The sequence below is a fragment of the Oncorhynchus masou genome, chromosome 27 (genome assembly GCF_036934945.1).
Source record: "Oncorhynchus masou masou isolate Uvic2021 chromosome 27, UVic_Omas_1.1, whole genome shotgun sequence".
Taxonomy (NCBI): domain Eukaryota; kingdom Metazoa; phylum Chordata; class Actinopteri; order Salmoniformes; family Salmonidae; genus Oncorhynchus; species Oncorhynchus masou.
The window spans coordinates 45705876-45724651 of NC_088238.1; the positions used below are offsets into that span (position 1 = coordinate 45705876).

Genomic DNA, 18776 nt, shown 5'->3' on the forward strand with positions numbered 1-18776 from the left:
GTGAGTGATACCTCCCTTTTTATTTTCACAGAGGGATTCCTTAGACATATAGTCAGTGTGATATCAATCAAATGTAAATGAAGCCCATTGTACATCAGCAGTCCTCAACAAGTGCTTACAAGATACACCGTGTAAAACCCCAAAGAGCAAGCAATGCAGAGGCAGAAGCACAGTGGCTGATATGATGGGAGAAAGTTGGAGGAGTGTAGCTGTATTTGGAATTGAATTGAGAAATCCCGAAACTGATGCTGTGATGAAATCCTCCCTCACGCTGAGTGAGTGACGTGTCGATGCTTGATACTCTTGATTCAAATAATTATATCTTAAGAGAATGTGTACTATGAAAAACAGGTAAACACTAAAGGAAGAGTCAAATAGGTGAATTGAGACATTAAGCCCCTATTTGAAAGCAGCATACCAGTGTGTTTTATTCCTGTGTGTTCTTGCCTGCAAGTTTGATACATTGCTATCTTACAATTATAATAGTATAATTTTTTACTATACACTGCTTACATTTCATCCACGTGTTAGATTGTCTGTCTCCTATCTCGCTACTGTGGACCTCACAAAATTGTCTTTATTGGCAGTCAGTCTGAGTTGATATTGGATTTCCGGATCTCACTCCCATTCATTCCTTCCTGGCAGAGTCCACATAAACCAGCTGTAGTGGTCACACACACACACACACACACTCATCTACTGCTTATCATTTGATGTTGGAGCATGTCAGTAAGTAACAGTACTGCAATATGTGAGAAATGACAGTGTCAGAGAAGTGTATAATCACCAGCCTCTCGCACTTGTACACCTACATGAACACACATTGTACACCCTGTTAACACACAGACTGACTCATTAAGTTTTCCTGTGCGTCACAATAAGACTGCACTCTGCTGGGAAAAAAGGAAGCAGGCCCGTGAGTCATAGATATGTTAACCAAGCCTCATGCCAGTATGCAAATCTCATACTGTTGCCAAATAGTGCATGGGCCTAATTAATGTGTTATAAAGTCCTTATGTAGATATTCTTCAACTACTGTTACAAATCTAAAGTAACATATTACATGTCCAAGTCTTCATTGGGTGGTAATAAGTCATGCATCATTAATTGATCCAAGTATCCTTGATTTATACAGATGATCCAATTGAAATAGGTCAAATCTATTTCATGTGAGAGACCTGTTCATATCTGATGTGATGACATCCCATTGCACTTGAAAGGAATAGCATCCCACTATCCCAACAGAAATGTGAACTAAAAACAGAAATACTCACAAACTTAAATTGTTCTGTCTGCCTCTCCAGTAAACGATCTTCTTAACTGCTGTGAGTGATGTGTAATCATCGTTTTGGATTTCCTCAAGAATTTTTATCTCATCCTTCAGTCGTGCAACAGAAACTTTGTACCGCACTCGCACTATGTTTTCTGGTGCATTTTCAAAAACAACATCGGCAGGAACACAGGCCTGTCGGAGCAAGAACTGAAAAATGCAAAGTTCACAATCCTCTACATCAGGTATTCCCAAACCGGGGTACGCTCAATGCCGTCCGGGGTACGCCAAATAAAAATGTGATTCACATTTTTTTTAAACAAAAATATATAATTTTTGGTAAAAATACAAATCTTCACATTTTCACATCTTCACAAATGTAAATTAAACCATCTAACGTCAGTGATCAGCAAAAGAACACAATGTCAAATACAGAGTGATGAGTCAAATAATTAATATCCAATCACATTAACCGTTACTCTCTGGCGGGAATTCCACTAATGGTCGGTATGTAGCCAAAGGTAGCTGCTGCTCATTCCGTTTTCGAGAAAATTGATAAATGGTTAAATAAAAGTAAGGCCCGCATCCATAGAGACACATACCAGCTCCACTGGTAGTACTGCTGCTACACCTGCATCTGTCAATGACACAAGTTGTTCTGCTTCCACGAGCACATCCAATGCTAGCATCAGTAATTCTACATTTGTTGTTAGCCCAGCTAGCATCGACACTGACAGTTGTGAATCTGATGCAGCCGAAGAGCTATTGACACCTTACCCGGGAAAGCACCGAACATCAGACAGGGACGTTGGACCATCAAAGAGGCGCAAATATGATGAGAACTACATTGATTTGGGGTTCACTTATATTGGGAGTAGTGCTTTTCCTCAGCCACAGTGTGTTACATGTGCAAAAGTACTATCTCACAACTCAAAGAAACATTCACTCTTGCGCAGACATTTAGAAACAAAACATGCCAATTTGGAAAATAAGCCATGGAAGTTTTTTGAGCGATAATTAAGAGACTTTTGAGTAGCAAGACATGTATAAAAGCAACAAATACCATTAATAAGAAGGGGCTGGAAGAGTCTTATATGGTGAGCTACCAGTGGCTGAGACAGGCAAGCCCCATACTATTGTGGAGGACATAATTATTCCTGCTGCCACATATATGGCTGGGACAACGCTGGGGGAAAAGGCCAAAAAAACTATACAGACAATGCTTTCATCAAACAACGCTGCATCATGGCGCATCGTTCACATGGCAGGATATGTTTTGTAACAATTACTGCTTCGCATACAAGCCAGTGAATTCTATGTGTTACAGCTGGATGAGTCAACAGACGTGACGGGCCTGGCACAGCTGGTATATGTATGTTTTACGTTTATGGAGTGTCAATTAAGGAAGACATCCTCTTCTGCAAACCACTGGAAACCAAGACAACAGGAGAGGATATTTTTTAAAGTACTGGACAGTTTTGTGACATCAAATGGACTTTGGTGGTCAAGATGTGTTGGTATCTGTACTGATGGTCCAAAAGCCATGACAGGGAGACATAGTGGAGTGTTAACATACGTGTAAGCAGTTGCTCCCGACGCCACTTGGGTACACTGCAGCATCCACCGAGAGGCTCTTGCTGTCAAAGGAATGCCTGACAGCTTGATATACGTTTTGGACACTACAGTGAAAATGGTTAACTTTATTAAAGCAAGGCCCCTGAACTCTTGTGTATTTTCTGCACTATGCAATGATATGGGCAGCGATCATGTAACGCTTTTACAACATACAGAAGTGCGCTGGTTATCAAGGGGCAAAGTATTGGCATGTTTTCTTTAAATTGAGAGACGAGCTTAGCGTTTTCTTTACTGACCATAGTTTTCACTTGTCTGTCCCCTTGCATGATAACGATTTTCTCACATGACTGGCCTATCTGGGTGTACCTATGTGAGAGTGGATTCTGGGGCCTCACCAGCATGAAAACTAAATACAGGCACAGACTGTGTGGGAAAATGATTTAAGACTGAGACTCTCTCCAATACAACCCAACATCGCAGAGTTATATGCATCCTTTCAAGCACACCCTTCTCATTAACCTGTGATGAGTTTCACAATTTTAGATGAACAAATAATGTTTTATATGTAAGATTGCTAAATAAATAGCAAAATTATTGATTATTATTATTTGTGTCCTGGCCCTATAAGAGCTCTTTGTCACTTCCCAAGAACCACGTTGTGACAAAAACTCACACTCATTCTTATGTTTAATAAATGTATCATATAATGTGTGTGTGACAGGCTTACAATGATGGCAAAAAACAACATTTGAGAGTGCGCTACCCCGGGTGCTAGAGGGGGTACGCAGCTGGAGGTTGAATGTTTGAAGGGGTACGGGTCTATATAAAGTTTGGGACGTTTGCTCTACGTGACTCACATACTGAGGGAAAACTCTTAAGGACAGCCAAAACAACAGTACCCCAAAGGTACACTGACTGTACAAAACATTAGGAACACCTTCCTAATATTGAGTTGCACCCCCTTTTTCCCTCAGAACAGCCTCAATTCGTCGAGGCATGGACTCTACAAGGTATTGAAAGCGTTCCACAGGGATGCTGGCCCATGTTGATGCCAATGCTTCCCACAGTTGTGTCAAGTTAGCTGGATGTCCTTTGGGTGGTGGACCATTCCTGATTCACAAGGGGAACTGTTGAGCGTGAAAAACCCAGCAGCGTTGCAGTTCTTGACACACTCAAACCGGTGCGCCTGGCAACTACTACCATACCCCGTTCAAAGGCACTTAAATATGTTGTCTTGCCAATTCACCCTCTGAACAGTGGTGTAAGGACTTAAGTAAAAATACTTTTAAATACTACATAAGTAGTTTTTGGGGGGAAGAGATTTTCAATGTACCGATTCCCTGGCACATGGTTTATGAACTGGTACAGAAAACAACACTTGATGCAACACTGAGTTTTTCAATTGAAATTACTACACAAAATACTTGCCACCAACAGAATACTATATGGGGCAAACAACAATCTCAGCTCTGTAGATTTTTCTGCGAAGAGACAGAATAACTAGATCATTTATTCTGGTATTGCCCCTGTAACCGATGTGAAATGGCTAGCTAGTTAGCGGTGGTGCGCGCTAATAGCATTTCAATCGGGGACGTCACTTGCTCTGAGACCTGAAGTAGGTGTTCCCCTTGCTCTGCAAGCGCAGCGGCTTTTGTGACGCGATGGGTAACGATGCTTCGTGGGTGACTGTTGTCTGTGTGTGCACAGAGAGTTCCTGGTTTGAGCCTGGGTCGGGGCGAGGGGACGGAAGAAAGTTAAACTGTTACATTGGTGCCGTGACCCAGATATAGCTTGTTTCCCGTCACTATAAAAAAGGGATGGTAAAAAAAACACAACATTCACTTACAAGTCAATAAATAATATAATAATATTTGTAGGATAGGTTTTCATTGTTAGAATACGATTAGAAAGGTTCAAAATGTCTAAAACATCACAGCACAATTGAAAAATATATGGCACATGGAAACCAAACAAGGGTGGTCTATGGCGATAGAGAGGATGGGCTGAGAGTGGCTGATGGGTGGGATTAAAGAGCTGAGATCTATGGCGATAGGGAGGATGGGCTGAGAGTGGCTGAGGGGTGGGATTAAAGAGCTGAGATCTATGGCGATAGGGAGGATTGCTTTAGGGGTGGGATTAAAGAGTTTGTGTTTCGGAATGTATTCTTATTATGTGATTGCTTTATATAAAAGTACCATGTATGCTAAATGTGTATGTACTGTATAATGTCTACTGTATGTAAAATGTATGTACAGTATATGTAGCAGAAAACTTGTAAAAAACAAACAAGATATGTGTCCTCTGAAGAGGGGGGGTGGTAGATGGGTTAATATTTATTTTATATACAGTTGTCAGACGTAGGTGTATAGGTGGCAGGGAAGTCAGGCGCAGGAGAGTCAAAAGGAGTGTAAAATGGAGTCTTTTAATAAAGTCCACGTAGTATGCTCCATCACACAAAAATGTACACATACAAACAAACATGGGTACGAGGACCTGACGTGCACCTATACAATAAGCAACTACACTGACAAAAGAACACTCTCTGACAAAGACATGAGGGGAAACAGAGGGTTAAATACACAGTTAATGAATGGAATTGAAAACAGGTGTGTGGGAAGACAAGACAAAACCAATGGAAAATGAAAAAAGGATCAATGATGGCTAGAAGACCGGTGACGTCGAACGCCAAGCACCGCCAGAACAAGGAGGCAACGACTTCAGCAGAAGTCGTGACAACAGTTGAAGTCAGAAGTTTACATACACCTTAGCCAGATACATTTAAACTCAGTTTTTCACAATTCCTAACATGTAATCATAGTAAAAAAAACCTGTCTAATGTCAGTCAGGATCACCACTTTATTTTAAGAATGTGAAATGTCAGAATAATAGTAGAGAGAATTACTTATTTCAGCTTTTATTTCTTTCATCACATTCCCAGTGGGTCAGAAGTTTACATACACTCAAGTAGTATTTGGTAGCATTGGCTTTAAATTATTTAACTTAGGTCAAATGCTTCAGGTATCCTTCCACAAGCTTCCCACAATAAGTTGGGTGAATTTTAGCCCATCCCTCCTGACAGAGCTGGTGTAACTGAGTCAGGTTTGTAGTCCTCCTTGCTTGCACACGCTTTTTCCGTTCTGTTTTGGAGCAGTGGCTTCTTCCTTGCTGAGCGGCCTTTCAGGTTATGTCGATATAGGACTCGTTTTACTGTGGATATAGATACTTTTGTACCTTTTTCTTTCAGCATCTTCACAAGGTCCTTTGCTGTTGTTCTGGGATTGATTTGCACTTTTCGCACCAAAGTACATTCATCTCTAGGAGACAGAACACGCCTCCTTCCTGAGTGGTATGACGGCTGTGTGGTCCCATGGTGTTTATACTTGCGTACTATTGTTTGTACAGATGAACGTAGGACCTTCAGGCGTTTGGAAATTGCTCCCAACGATTAACCAGACTTGTGGAGGCCTACAATAATTTTTCTGAGGTCTTGGCTGATTTCTTTTCATTTTCCCATGGTGTCAAGCAAAGAGGCACTGAGTTTGAAGGTAGGCCTTGAAATACATCTGCAGATACACCTCCAATTGACTCAAATTATGTCAATTAGCCTATCAGAAGCTTCTAAAGCCATGGCATCATTTTCTGGAATTTTCCAAGCTGTTTAAAGGCACAGTCAACTTAGTGTATGTAAACTTCTGACCCACTGGAATTGTGATACAGTGAATTATAAGTGAAACAATCTGTCTGTAAACAATTGTTGGAAAAATGACTTGTGTCATGTACATGGTAGATGTCCTAACCGACTTGCCAAAACTATAGTTTGTTAACAAGATATTTGTGGAGTAATTGAAAAATGAGTTTCAATGACTCCAACTTAAGTGTATGTAAACTTCCGTCATCAACTGTATAATTATTATTATTTTGATTTATATACATATATATTTACAGTCAAAAGTTTAGACACACCTACTCATTTGTAGGGTTTTCTTTATTTTGACTATTTTCTACTCTTGAATGAGTAGGTGTGTCCAAACTTTTGACTGGTACTGTATATATTGTGCCGTCTGGTTTGCTTTTTTATAAGGAATTATAAATTATGAATAATATTACTTTTGATACTTAAGTATATTTGAGCAATTCCATTTACTTTTGATACTTAAGTAAATCTAAAACCAAATACTTTTAGACTTTTACTCAAGTAGTATTTTACTGGATGACTTTTACTTGAGGCATTTTCTATTAAGCCATCTTCACTTTCACTCAAATATGACAAATGAGTACTTTTTCCAAATACACATGCCATGTCACAAGTGAGGCTTCCAGCAAGACAGTAACCCCGAGCACATATCAAAATCCACAAAGAAATTGTTAATTGACCAACAAAAAAAATCAACATTTTGCTATGGCCATATCAGTCTCTGGACTTGAAACCTATTAGTTTGAGTTGAAGAGAGCAGTCCATAAGCGCAGATGAAAGATATCAAGAATCTGGAAAATTCTGTATGGAGGATTGGTCTTGTAGGCTCGGCCCTAAACTGTGCACTCTGCCACCTCTGGCCTCATGACAAATGGCCAAAGACTTCTATGGGCTTATAGGATAAAAATACTGCAGCTATGTTTGGCATCTATCTAAAACTTTGATGCCATCTATATGGATGTATGATCTTTGTTGTAAAGTGTAGTTGTTCAGAGTGAACTCTGACGACGCTGTATGGTACAATCTCTTTTGTACTCAAAGGAATTATCTCTATTGTAACCCGAGCCCACTCCCTTAAATTACCACACCTAGATGTAACCCCTTCCTAGAGGATGTTGGCTGGTTCAACCTGATTGGATATCTTCGTTTTATAACCTTTGGTTTGGTCTGTGGATTGGTCAACAATTTATTTTGAATATAAACAAGCCAGATCTGGTATAAATGGAATTAAAGTATTTTCTTCTCCCTCTTGTCCTGCTATGAAATCTCCCGAAAGGTTGTATGTGAAATTCTCATACAAATTCTCTGCGTTAACGTCGTGCTTATGATCAACCCTTAGCCGTGGTGTATTGGCCATATACCACACCTCCTCGGGCCTTATTGCTTAACTAAAACCCCTTGAGCATGATCATAAAAAGTGTTGCTATTGTTTCTTTATTTAGAGCTCCTATCACCAAGAAATGTGACTTTGTCTTGGATGAACGAATTCTGCATGAAGCGTTCATGGAACCGAATAGAGAGGTCTGTTGAACATGTATGGCTGTCTGCCCACTGTTTTCTGATGCTTCTACAGGTGTAATGCAGTTATACAAATACCTTCTTCATCTCACCCCTAGCAGCAGCACTTGTAGTCAGTCTGGCACTGAATAATATTTATTTTAAGTTTTGCTGGGCAAATTTAAGACAGAACACGCCTCCTTCCTGAGTGGTATGATGGCTGTGTGGTCCCATGGTGTTTATACTTGCGTACTATTGTTTGTACAGATGAACGTGGGACCTTCAGGCGTTTGGAAATTGCTCCCAATGATTAACCAGACTTGTGGAGGCCTACAATAATTTTTCTGAGGTCTTGGCTGATTTCTTTTCATTTTCCCATGGTGTCAAGCAAAGAGGCACTGAGTTTGAAGGTAGGCCTTGAAATACATCTGCAGATACACCTCCAATTGACTCAAATTATGTCAATTGGCCTATCAGAAGCTTCTAAAGCCATGGCATCATTTTCTGGAATTTTCCAAGCTGTTTAAAGGCACAGTCAACTTAGTGTATGTAAACTTCTGACCCACTGGAATTGTGATACAGTGAATTATAAGTGAAACAATCTGTCTGTAAACAATTGTTGGAAAAATGACTTGTGTCATGTACATGGTAGATGTCCTAACCGACTTGCCAAAACTATAGTTTGTTAACAAGATATTTGTGGAGTAATTGAAAAATGAGTTTCAATGACTCCAACTTAAGTGTATGTAAACTTCCGTCATCAACTGTATAATAATTATTATTTTGATTTATATACATATATATTTACAGTCAAAAGTTTAGACACACCTACTCATTTGTAGGGTTTTCTTTATTTTGACTATTTTCTACTCTTGAATGAGTAGGTGTGTCCAAACTTTTGACTGGTACTGTATATATTGTGCCGTCTGGTTTGCTTTTTTATAAGGAATTATAAATTATGAATAATATTACTTTTGATACTTAAGTATATTTGAGCAATTCCATTTACTTTTGATACTTAAGTAAATCTAAAACCAAATACTTTTAGACTTTTACTCAAGTAGTATTTTACTGGATGACTTTTACTTGAGGCATTTTCTAGTAAGCCATCTTCACTTTCACTCAAATATGACAAATGAGTACTTTTTCCAAATACACATGCCATGTCACAAGTGAGGCTTCCAGCAAGACAGTAACCCCGAGCACATATCAAAATCCACAAAGAAATTGTTAATTGACCAACAAAAAAAATCAACATTTTGCTATGGCCATATCAGTCTCTGGACTTGAAACCTATTAGTTTGAGTTGAAGAGAGCAGTCCATAAGCGCAGATGAAAGATATCAAGAATCTGGAAAATTCTGTATGGAGGATTGGTCTTGTAGGCTCGGCCCTAAACTGTGCACTCTGCCACCTCTGGCCTCATGACAAATGGCCAAAGACTTCTATGGGCTTATAGGATAAAAATACTGCAGCTATGTTTGGCATCTATCTAAAACTTTGATGCCATCTATATGGATGTATGATCTTTGTTGTAAAGTGTAGTTGTTCAGAGTGAACTCTGACGATGCTGTATGGTACAATCTCTTTTGTACTCAAAGGAATTATCTCTATTGTAACCCGAGCCCACTCCCTTAAATTACCACACCTAGATGTAACCCCCTTCCTAGAGGATGTTGGCTGGTTCAACCTGATTGGATATCTTCGTTTTATAACCTTTGGTTTGGTCTGTGGATTGGTCAACAATTTATTTTGAATATAAACAAGCCAGATCTGGTATAAATGGAATTAAAGTATTTTCTTCTCCCTCTTGTCCTGCTATGAAATCTCCCGAAAGGTTGTATGTGAAATTCTCATACAAATTCTCTGCGTTGCGTCGTGCTTATGATCAACCCTTAGCCGTGGTGTATTGGCCATATACCACACCTCCTCGGGCCTTATTGCTTAACTAAAACCCCTTGAGCATGACCATAAAAAGTGTTGCTATTGTTTCTTTATTTAGAGCTCCTATCACCAAGAAATGTGACTTTGTCTTGGATGAACGAATTCTGCATGAAGCGTTCATGGAACCGAATAGAGAGGTCTGTTGAACATGTATGGCTGTCTGCCCACTGTTTTCTGATGCTTCTACAGGTGTAATGCAGTTATACAAATACCTTCTTCATCTCACCCCTAGCAGCAGCACTTGTAGTCAGTCTGGCACTGAATAATATTTATTTTAAGTTTTGCTGGGCAAATTTAAGGTCAAATTATTTTCCACAGACATATACAGGACATTTACATAAAAGACCAAACCAACCAACAAACCCATCACCCAGACTAAGGCTCTGTTCCAAATCGCCCTATATATTAAAGAGTTAAGTTAATGTAATTGACTTGGGTGTAAATCTCTCTCTCCTATAACAGAGATGATGATGAACTTCCTGTGTTCCATCTACTCCTCTAAGGCCATGAACTGCAGCTGGCTCCCAGCCAATCATGCCACAGAAGACCACCAGCTCTACTAGGGGTGAATACTATTCTACTTCCTGCTCCTCCACCACTCAAAGGCCAATACAAGGCTATTTGTGGATGAGTGTTCATATTAAACAAGATAGAAATTGTGAAGAGACTCTTCTGTTGGCAGATTTTTCTGTTGTTATGTGACCCTTAGTTTTATCTGACTTTGTGGCCTGACCAAGAAAAACTTTGTCCTATTTAAAGGCTATAACCATGGCCCAGGGTTTTTCCGGATTAAGTCGTGTGTGAAATATTAAGGACTATAACTGTGACAACAGCTATACAATGTCAGTCCTCTCATTTCTGATGTTTCAGGTCCAATGGTGAATCATTTGAGTACTGTGAGTAAGGTATCAATATGCAGTGAGCACCTGTATAGCACCAGTCAAAGGACAGGATGCCACCTGAAAACAAGTCTTCTGAAAACCACCTTAGTGGTGGGTCCTAAAGGCCATAGTAGGAATAGAACTCTGACCAGGAGGACAGTTATGTTTGAACCCTTGGCCTACAATGATCGCGCCCTGAGGAAATCAAATTAACATAATACATAAGTCCCCGTAAAAATGTGTCTTTTAAGGCTGGAGATATGTGTTTTCTTTCATGGGCTGCTTCTCGATTCACAGCATCCACCGATCTCGCCCGTCCACATCTGCAGTGAAAAGGTGGCAGATCTAGAGCGGTGTTTGTCAGATAATGAGACATCCCGAAATCCGCTCTTCTCACAAAAATGTACGTAGAGTCCAAACAGTTTGGCCTAGCAACTATTACCACTCTATCTTACTACATTTGCACACACTGTATATAGATTTTTCTCGTGTGTTATTGACTGTACGTTTGTTTATCCCATGTGTAACTCTGTGTTGTTGTTTGTGTCGCACTGCTTTGCTTTATCTTGGCCAGGTCACAGTTGTAAATGAGAACTTGTTCTCAACTGGCCTACCTGGTTAAATAAAGGTGGAATAAAAAAATAAAAAATAATTGAAGGCTGAGACTCTCACATAAACGATGAGACTCTCACGAACACAAGCCTCACAAGACTCTTCTAAAGGTCCCCAGTGCCAGTTTTTTAAAAATGATGGAAGTATATATAGAGATAGTTTAGTGCCTGAAAGGGAGCGTCACTTGAGTGGGTTGAGTCTCTGACGTGATCTTCCTGTCAAATCAAATCAATCAAATCAAATTTATTTATATAGCCCTTCGTACATCAGCTGATATCTCAAAGTGCTGTACAGAAACCCAGCCTAAAACCCCAAACAGCAAGCAATGCAGGTGTAGAAGCACGGTGGTTAGGAAAAACTCCCTAGAAAGGCCAAAACCTAGGAAGAAACCTAGAGAGGAACCAGGCTATGTGGGGTGGCCAGTCCTCTTCTGGGATTATAACAGAACATGGACAAGATGTTCAAATGTTCATAAATGTCCAGCATGGTCGAATAATAATAAGGCAGAACAGTTGAAACTGGAGCAGCAGCACGGCCAGGTGGACTAGGGACAGCAAGGAGTCATCATGTCAGGTCGTCCTGGGGCATGGTCCTAGGGCTCAGGTCCTCTGAGAGAGAGAAAGAAAGAGAATTAGAGAGAGCATATGTGGGGTGGCCAGTCCTCTTCCGGCAGTGCCGGGTGGATATTATAACAGAACATGGCCAAGATGTTCAAATGTTCAGAAATGACCAGCATGGTCGAATAATAATAAGGCAGAACAGTTGAAACTGGAGCAGCAGCACGGCCAGGTGGACTGGGGACAGCAAGGAGTCATCATGTCAGGTAGTCCTGGGGCATGGTCCTAGGGCTCAGGTCCTCCGGGAGAGAGAAAGAGAGAGAGAAGGAGAGAATTAGAGAACGCACACTTAGATTCACACAGGACACCGAATTGGACGGGAGAAGTACTCCAGATATAACAAACTGACCCCAGCCCCCCGACACATAAACTACTGCAGCATAAATACTGGAGGCTGAGACAGGAGGGGTCAGGAGACACTGTGGCCCCATCCGAGGACACCCCCAGACAGGGCCAAACAGGAAGGATATAACCCCACCCACTTTGCCAAAGCACAGCCCCCACACCACTAGAGGGATATCTTCAACCACCAACTTACCATCAAGAGACAAAGTATAGCCCACAAAGATCTCCGCCATGGCACAACCCAAGGGGGGGGGGGGGCGCCAACCCAGACAGGATGACCACATCAGTGAATCAACCCACTCAGGTGACACACCCCTTCCAGGGACGGCATGAGAGGGCCCCAGTAAGCCAGTGACTCAGCCCCTGTAATAGGGTTAGAGGCAGAGAATCCCAGTGGAAAGAGGGGAACCGGCCAGGCAGAGACAGCAAGGGCGGTTCGTTGCTCCAGAGCCTTTCCGTTCACCTTCCCACTCCTGGGCCAGACTACACTCAATCATATGACCCACTGAAGAGCTGAGTCTTCAGTAAAGACTTAAAGGTTGAGACCGAGTTTGTGTCTCTGACATAAAAATGGAGCTTTATAGGAGAAAGCCCTGCCTCAGAGCTAGGGTCAGTCTGCTATATCTGGAGTATTTCTCCTGTCTTATCCGGTGTCCTGTGTGAATTTAAGTATGCCTCTAATTCTCTCTCTCTCTCTTTCTTTCTCTTTCTAATTCTCTTCTCTCGGAGGACCTGAGCCCTAAGGTCAGTCTGTAATATCGGGAGTATTTCTCCCGTCTTATCTGGTGTCCTGTGTGAATTTAAGTATGCTCCCTCTAATTCTCCCTTTCTCTTTCTCTTTCTCTTCTCTTTGAGGACTTGATCTCTAGGACCATGCCTCAGGACTACCTGGCCTGATGACTCCTTGCTGTCCCCAGTCCACCTGGTTGTGCTGCTGCTCCAGTTGAAACTGTTCTGCCTGCGACTATGAAACCCTGACCTGTTCACCGGACGTGCTACCTTGTCCCAGACCTGCTGTTTTCGACTCTCTCTCTCTCTCTCTCTCTCTCTCTGAAAAGCCAACTGACATTTACTCCTAAGGTGCTGACCTGTTGTACCCTCTACAACCACTGTGATTATTGTTATTTGACCCTGCTCGTCATCTATGAACGTTTGAACATCTTGGCCATGTACTGTTATAATCTCCACCTGGTACAGCCAGAAGAGGACTGGCCACCCCTCAGAGCCTGGTTCCTCTCTAGGTTTCTTCCGAGGTTCCTGGCTTTCTAGGGAGTTTTTCCGAGCCACCATGCTTCTACATCTGGATTGCTTGCTGTTTGGGGGTTTAGGCTGGGTTTCTGTATAGAACTTTGTGACATCAGCTTATGTAAAAAGGGCTTCGTAAATAAATTTGATTGATTAAAATAAAGGGATAACTACATGTAAAAAAATAAAAAATAATCTTCAGAACAAACTTCCTTTAATTTTTTGGGTTTTACTATCTGTTGTTCCATGTTGTGAATCTGTTTTTCAATGCATTTCTATTGGCTGACAGCAGTAAAGCTAAATTCAATCATACCTGATACAATGTTGTCAATCATCCTAATCTATCCAGTATGGAACTTTATGAAAAAGGAATGTCCAATGGGGATGTTATGATGCAACCGCGGTGCAATGTAGCTGGGGCTACTTAAGATTCTGGTACAGACGCTGATTGCTGTCGATGCTGTCTGTCCACTTGTGCATTCATTTCCACCCATCCGTGCATGGTGTGATGGTTGATAAAAATTTGAACAAATTACGCTAAAATAATGAGAAAGTAACAGTAGTTTACAGACAGTTTACTTGATTGAGCTTGTTTTATTCTGTGCGGATTCCCCAAAATAATAAAATCCCTCAGTTAGTATACAGAAAAGGAGAATGATGTAACGACGCAAGCTATATCTACTATTCCACACAATTATTAAGCTATTGTCTTTCAAGCTCCTTATTGCACAACGCCTTTTATTAAAGCCTAAATTAAATACATGTTCACCACATCGCCATTTTGGCTCTGGAGAGAGGCTCGAGCTTGCGAATTGCATTGAAGAGACCGCGTACAGCGCCCTCTACCGGCCTTTTTCTTCGAGCCAAAATGTCTAAGAAGAGTGGTGCTGATGCTGCAGGGATGCTGAAAGCGTCGACATAGAAGGATGTGAGTATCTAAACCGTGCCGGAATCATGTTTATTGGCGCAGTCTCTGTGGCGCAATGGAATAGCGCGCTGGACTTCTAATCCAGAGGCTCCGGGTTCGAGTCCCGGCAGAGATGGGTCACCTCTGGGTGCCACATGGCAGACCTGCGGTTTTTTTATTACAGAAAATGTATAATGTAATTAATACTGTCCGATAATAAACTGCAGGCACCTTTTCATTCAATGCATCCTTCTAAATGTTCTAAATATAATACTGAACTTCACTACATCTCTACACCCCATGATATGTAGGCTATACTTGTATTTATCACATAGCCTAACCATAATAATAATTGATATCAAATAAACAATGATATATTTAAAATATATATATAAATATATATATATATTTACCTGATAGAATAGCATATTCGACCACTTATTGAGCATTACAATATCAAGGTAATTATAAAACAGAAATTCTTGCTAGACCTGAATTATAACAACAATTCAGGCTTGGCTACTATAGACAGATTTATTTCACCGCACAAACAATCCATTCCAATATATTTTTTCTCAAGTAGATCCTCTGAGTAATGGTAGAAAATGAATCACTTATTTAGTAAAAATACATCAATGCCAGTCCAGTGAATAAGCTATACATGCAATAACGGTCCAACAGCAGAACAATTTAATGATGACAATACCTGGAATCCTAATTATAGTGGCTACATGTTTCAGTGAATACATTTGTGTAACTTAATGTGTTGTTTCTACGAGGTGCATCCGTGTGTAGGCATTTTAATAGTGTTTCCAGTTGTTTGGGAGTAATTATTGAGTCAGTGCACTTGAGGGCGCTCCAACACCGCGTTGTAGCCTAGGCTGATGCAAAGCCGAGAGAGATGGATATGAGAGCAGCCTACAGCCCACTATACAGGCGCAATGGGGACATTGAAAACTACATGTATGTATAGCCTATGTATCTGGCTATAATAGGCTATATAGCCTCTACTTCATCATTACTTTGAGAGAAAGGATGAGACAGACGCTGCTACTTCTGGGGCAGAACTTGGTTTTGCCATGCAGAATGTTTGCAGAAGGATTTGCTTGCAGAATGATTCAACTAAATCAGCACTCCATTACCATGACATGTCATTAGATCTGTGACCTATTACTCAATCTCTCTTAAATAGACAAACACAGAGATAATGGCAACAAACCAACAAACATTATGGACAAATTCGTGTAGTTTTTCTCTGGTGACAAAGACATGAAAATATAATAGAGGTATCACTACCATCTACTGCGAGATTCAGACTAGAAAGAGGAGGGGTGTGTGCTGTGGTGCTGACGTACGTGAGAGGAGACAGCGAGAGAGAAAGGACTGCGCCGCTCATGAGAAAACGGACCGTCGCCGAGCACGCAAGAGCAGACAGCAAAAAGGAGAGAGGAGGAAAAAACGGAGAAATGATCTAAACCGTAAAAAAAGAGTAGAAAGGGGAGGTGGATAACGACGAAAATCGTCACATATACTCACTGGAAGGATTACAATTGCCCGATAGTGGTGAATAAAATCCAACGGTTTTTTTTTATGCTGTCCTCATGGAGAATTGAGCTAACGGGCTTGCTGGTCTTCTGAACGATGCATAGGCTTCTGCTCCTGAGTTTGGCGTTGAGTTTTCACCGTGGTAAGATAAGGGTTACCTTCCCTAATAAACGAGACACTGTTTCATGTTGTCGAACAATACCGAGGCTTGTTAAACTTGATGAGGGGGAAAGTTGCTCTAGGTTCGTTTCAGTTATGTGCTTGTGTGTGTGCGCGCGCGTGTGTGTGTATGTGAGAAAGCGATAGAAGTAGATGCTCCTCTTTTCTGCGTATATGGCCTCGAGTTTGTCATATGCGGGGCAGTGTGAATGGTAGGCTATTCCACAGTGTGTGTGTGTCTAACATGATCATGGCCTGATTGGTGCGAAAATCTAGTATCTACCATATGACCTTAGTCCTGTGCATACAGTAGCCTATTGCCTTTTTCAAATATGATGTTGGGCAGAAATGACGTGATTCGAATGACAGTGCGCGTCTAAAATTATTGACCAAAGGTGCTTGATATTGTAATTTGGGAACGGCTTGTGTCAATCATTCAAACGTTGCTTGCCATTTTTTTATTGGTGCCTGAGATAGAAATGTAACCTAATAACACGCACGCACACATACACACACATACCAAGGCCATTGTAAACGGTCTCCAGCTTGCCATGCGTAGCTGCCGCTGTATCCTGCTCTGCTCGTGCGCGCGACACAAAGAATGGAATGGGGACTTTTTTTCGCCATGTATTTCATTTCGAATCGAGGTATGGCCAGCATAGCTTCACGTATAATACCCCTAATGTCATCTAGATGACATATCTTTAATACATGCGCATTGACAGGTATAACAGCTATTGTTATAACGTAGTTGCTAGGAGACATGTGCTCAAGGTGGACGTGATTTCTTTGACTACCTGTTCGATTACAGCATCTTCCTTGTGCTCGCGCACGGCACAAGGCAACCCTCCCTTTTCATTGTCTACCTTGTTGTGCGTGACAGTCAGAGAGTGCGTGTACTGTGGATGTGCGGGCACGCGCAGGTACTGACCAGCCGAGCACTTTATCGTAGGTAAGGGGCGTGGTTGAAAGGTCTATATAGGATGATGTCATCCATGTAGCCTGTGTCTCTTTTCAGATCACTATAGGCTAGCGCAACTCTTTTGTCCTTCACTCAACATCCATACACAATATTAGTATACTAGTATAACTATACACAGAATGCTAAATGTTAGTATTGTATCACCTTTTCACTGCCTAATCCTGTAAAACAACTGACAGATGGCCTATAGTGTGGCAGTTATAAACAGTAATCGTTATGAATAGTCATTACACACTACAAAACATACTAATACATCTTATTCACATGGATCGAAGCTGAAGCATGCATGCACTCACTCACTCACTCACTCACTCACTCACTCACTCACTCACTCACTCACTCACTCACTCACTCACTCACACACACACACACTAAATACAATGTAACCCCTTCAACCCAAATTAACATGCAAATTCTTGTTGTTTTTCTGCAGGGAGCCCTCCTCGGCTCCCTGACAGCAGTTTTCTCTCTCATAAATCCATCAGTGCACATGAGTGGTTCTGCTACAAGCCACACACACACACACACACACACACACACACACCCACACACGTGTTAGTTACGTGGCTGTAAACTATGTGTCACACACTGCGCTCATTATGGCAATGGTACAATGTCACAATTTTATCATTCATGTGTAGGCTATACTCTTCCAACTGCCTGTCCAAAACACTGCTCTCAAAACACTTGAAGATCAAAACTATTCTACATTTCTAGTTTTCTTAACAGGCATTTCATATGGTATGAAATGTAAATGTATGTCCTGCAAAGACTCTTTATAATCCATGAAATTGCAATTGTTGTTAGTAGCCTACACCTGGTAATTTTGTGACACTGCAACTTGGTGTTGCTAATGTACCTACCTAGACTGCTATAACAAAGGCCTCAGTGCAGGTGCAACATTTGTCAGCCTCTGACCTTAATGAACAATGTCACAACTACTTCATGTATACACTAGACTGGCACTGTTTTGTCATTTATGAATTTCAGATATATAAGTATCACCAACTGCTGTCCACACATAGGAAACCGAGATGAATACCGCATTGAATGGATAATATAGTAAAGGTGAATATGGATGATATGGTCTGAAAGGGAATGATGAGGTTATGTACCCCAATTAATTGGATATGTGGAGGGAGGATGAGGTCATGATTAACGTTTTGCAGAAAATGGGTGTATCAGAAACAAGGGAGGGTTTTGTCAGACACACACACACACACATTCATATATTCACACACACACACACACACTACCGACCAAACAACCCAACCCAGTCTCATGAGCTACATATTCTATTTCAATGTTTTTTTGTGTGTAAATATTGCTAAAAAACATTGAAATGGAACATGTAGCTCATGAGACTGTGTAGTTTAAGTCACATGTGAGTCTATTCATAATGTGGATGTAACAATGAGATATACTCACAATTCCATAATGTAATCAAGCAATAGTTAGCATTTTCTTCACATTAGTTATGGCTCTGCTACAGTGTGACGTTCAA

At 41.1% G+C, this 18776-nt stretch overlaps 1 protein-coding gene and 1 non-coding gene across 2 annotated transcripts in view; both read left to right on the forward strand.

The window, feature by feature from the left end:
* The first annotated feature begins 14648 nt into the window (after positions 1 to 14648).
* trnar-ucu (transfer RNA arginine (anticodon UCU)) lies at positions 14649 to 14722 on the forward strand. The gene has a single exon. It is a non-coding gene; the product is annotated as a tRNA-Arg (tRNA).
* Positions 14723 to 15954: 1232 nt separating this feature from the next.
* LOC135516290 (kin of IRRE-like protein 1) overlaps positions 15955 to 18776 on the forward strand; it is a 38073-nt gene continuing 35251 nt past the window's right edge. Inside the window, exon 1 of the mRNA XM_064940458.1 lies at positions 15955 to 16273. Within this exon, the coding sequence (XP_064796530.1) occupies positions 16228 to 16273 (46 nt within the window). The 5' untranslated portion in view covers positions 15955 to 16227. The remainder of the gene's footprint in view (positions 16274 to 18776) is intronic.